Genomic DNA, 3,483 nt, shown 5'->3' on the forward strand with positions numbered 1-3,483 from the left:
GGCATATACTCAGAAAGTACCATTACATCCGTCAACTTGTAGCAGAAAATGACATATTATTAAGTAGAGTAGACACGACTAAGAACTTGGCTGATCCTTTCACCAAGCCTTTGCCACAGACTAAGCATGATGCTCATAGCATGTCTATTAGCATTCGTGTCATTGATGATAAAGTTTGATTGTATTTATTATGTTAAGTTTGAAACTTTAAACATTGGGCAATAATATATGTTGCAATTGATCTGATGATTAATATATTGAGATTATATTATACGCACGATGCGATCATTTCATTGTATATTGCCATGTTTCATTTTGCATGTTTTAACTTCCAATGAATACTATTTCATAAACTTCCACAGTCGGTCATTCTCTAAGGAAGAGAGAATTGAATTAAGGCTGCTATGAAGTGTAGTAATATAGGCTTATATGAAACTACATTCATGAGGAACTTGATAGTTGATTCAAGGTTCTGGAATGACCACACTTAGAGGCTACTTCATGGTTTTAAGTCACAAGTAAGCTCTAAGATGGCAATATCATTTATCCTAGAGTGGATATGTATGAGGAATCCTGACACAAACTATATTCTACTTTGACCTGTATTTAACGCTGTGTGTAAATGCCAGTCATAAGGGTGCAGATCAGGTACAATATGGGATGTGGTGGATGTCTATACAGTTGAAGCAATTTGTTCCTTCTTCTCATAGCAAGTTGAAGCGATATCTCTGGGCCCCTCGTTGATTTGTGCTGCATTAAATGCATGGCCATGCTACGACTGAATTGATGAAATAGCAGTCTATTTGATCACCACAAATCTCTATCGGGAAATATAATCTTGAACGATGATGATTGACACTTAACCATGTCACACGTTCATAAAGATATCTAGAACAAAAGGATGATTGATATAAATAAAAATATAGGAGTGTAACGTAGCAGACTAGTTGTTACACATGGTGTGTCTTTAAGACTAGCCAATATTATTAATGTCAGTGCAAGTGGGAGTCTGTTGGAAATATGTTCTCGGGTTGGCTATGGTTCGACCGTGGTTTGACCGTGGTACATATATTCCGAAGATATGCCCATGACATTAAATAATAAAAGTCCATTTATCCTATTCGGTCACACACAAAGGCCAATCGTAAATTGTTTGATATACCTTATAATCGAAAATTAATTTATTAATCATTAGTTAATGGTTTAATAAATTAAGTAAGTTTTTTTTTTATGTGTGTACATATACTTACAAATCTAAATATGTAGAGATTTGATTAGATTTTGCAAATCATATTTTATATAATATATAAGATTTGATTTGATATAAATAAGATTTGATTTGATTTATAAATCTTATTTTATATAAAGATTTGTACTATAATCATATTTTATATAATATATAAGATTTGATTTGATATAAATAAGATTTGATTTGAGTTGTAAATCTTATTTTATATAAAGATTTGATTTTGCAAATCTTTCAAAATCTTTCAAAATCTTTATATTTGTATTATATGTATTATTGTATCAATTTTAATTCTATATAATACCAAATCTTGGTATTGAAAAGATATAGAAACTTCACACATACAAAATGATATTTCTCTTTCTCTTTTTCAAGTAACCAAAATACTTGAGATCTATAATTGGGTTCGGTTTTGGTGGAAATAAGGAAAAAGAAAAGATCCGTTAAGTAGAAGGTATAGATTGAAACAAGGTTGGAACTTTGGGTGTCTACCGTTTAGAGGAACTCTTCTTTGGGTTTTTCAGATTCGATCTTCAAAAGGCTACAAAGGTTGTATTCTAATCTCCTCTTGTTTAATTTCGTTAATTTTGTTTTGTTTGCTAAAGTTTTGTACAATGATCCGTGGAAGAGTATGATTTTGTAAAGTTTTAAAAATGCTTCCGCTCGCTTTGAATTTGTATTATACTCCAACATTTTTAAACATATATGTGAGATATAACTATCAAAGTTAACCTTAGTTCGACCAAGTCAACATATATGGCTTTATTATTTAGGTTGCTTCCAAGAACGTAACTTTCTTCAATTCGGTGTAAATGCCTTAAATGAACTTCTAGAACATCAAGCAATATCATGCCCCAAATCCACTCCATTCCAACATCAACCACACGTGGCACCACCTCCTTTCTTTGTTGAAAAAGTCAACATTTTGACCAATGACCAAACATCAAATATATCTTATTCTTTTCAAACTCATTCAAACCATAAGTCCATTATAACGAAACAATTTCATTCTTATTCCCTTTCCTCTCTTTCATTGCATTTGTAGTAATAGATCAAGTATGAGTGGAACCATGTCATCAACTAACAACCAATGGCAACACTTATACCAAAACAACCAACCAACCATGGTGCAAACATGGTCTAGTGATGATGGTGCTACTAATGCTACAACCAACACAAACACAAACACAACCAACACTAACACAAGTATCTCTAATCAACTTAGCCGAGTTACACGGCCAACAAACACTCGTAGACGGTCTAGGGCATCACGAAGAACCCCGACCACATTACTCAACACTGACACCACCAACTTTCGTGCCATGGTTCAACGGTTTACTGGCGGCGGTAACGCTGGTGGTGATCCCGTGTTTCTTTCGAACGAGTCATCCGTTTCATCTACTAATCAGTTTTTGAACCCTTACAATAGTAGTATTTCAACTAGTTTTAATGATGGGGTTGGATTGATTAACTCGGGTGTGGTGCCACGTGTTAATGAAGGTTACAACATGCAGTTTCAACCACCACATAGCCAGCCGTATTTTACAATGACGGCGGATGATGGTGGAAGTACCAGTGCAGTTCATGATGGTGATAATGAATTTAGACAAAGAGGGCCTTATATGTAATTGGTAAATAGAAGCAGTATGTATCTTATCTTATGAAATTTTATTATATGTCACTAATTGAAATAATAAAAATATTAGGTTTTTGCTTGTCGTACACTAGTTTAGTTTTTTTGTTTGATGTTTAAACGACTAGTTACATCAACAAGATTTAAGTTTATATACTTGAATCTTCAAACCTCAGGTCTAGGTCTGTGGTATGTTTATACGTACCTCAATCCCAGTTTATGCTCTTATAATACATTTGAAGATTAACCAATAATGTAAATATATAATGGCATCTTTGTAATTTGTATACTTGATTATTGTTATGACAATTTGCCTAGCGCACCCACACCAGCGGAAGCGTGGATATAATTGTTTGAGGCAAACTTGCGAGAAATAATAGAATGCAAAATAAAGTAACTGATAACACGACGATTTAACGTGGTTCGGCAAAACCCTGCCTACATCCACCCCAAGAGTCTCCTTTATTCTTATAATAAAAAAGTACCCGGTACAAGAAAAAGTACGTTAAACCCAAACCAAGCCCCTTAGATTTTAGTATAAAATCTAAGTTTCTCGTACACTCTTTTACACTCCTTACAAGAATAAAACTCTCAACCTCACAAA

At 33.6% G+C, this 3,483-nt stretch overlaps 1 protein-coding gene across 1 annotated transcript; it reads left to right on the forward strand.

Moving 5' to 3' along the window:
- The first annotated feature begins 2,242 nt into the window (after positions 1-2,242).
- LOC139859674 (uncharacterized) lies at positions 2,243-3,159 on the forward strand. Its single transcript, XM_071848456.1, has one exon. It carries the CDS (start codon positions 2,305-2,307, stop codon positions 2,872-2,874), a length of 570 nt encoding a protein of 189 aa, XP_071704557.1. The 5' UTR covers positions 2,243-2,304; the 3' UTR covers positions 2,875-3,159.
- Positions 3,160-3,483: the final 324 nt, after the last annotated feature.

The sequence above is a fragment of the Rutidosis leptorrhynchoides genome, chromosome 1, assembly GCF_046630445.1.
Source record: "Rutidosis leptorrhynchoides isolate AG116_Rl617_1_P2 chromosome 1, CSIRO_AGI_Rlap_v1, whole genome shotgun sequence".
NCBI classification, from domain to species: Eukaryota; Viridiplantae; Streptophyta; class Magnoliopsida; order Asterales; family Asteraceae; genus Rutidosis; species Rutidosis leptorrhynchoides.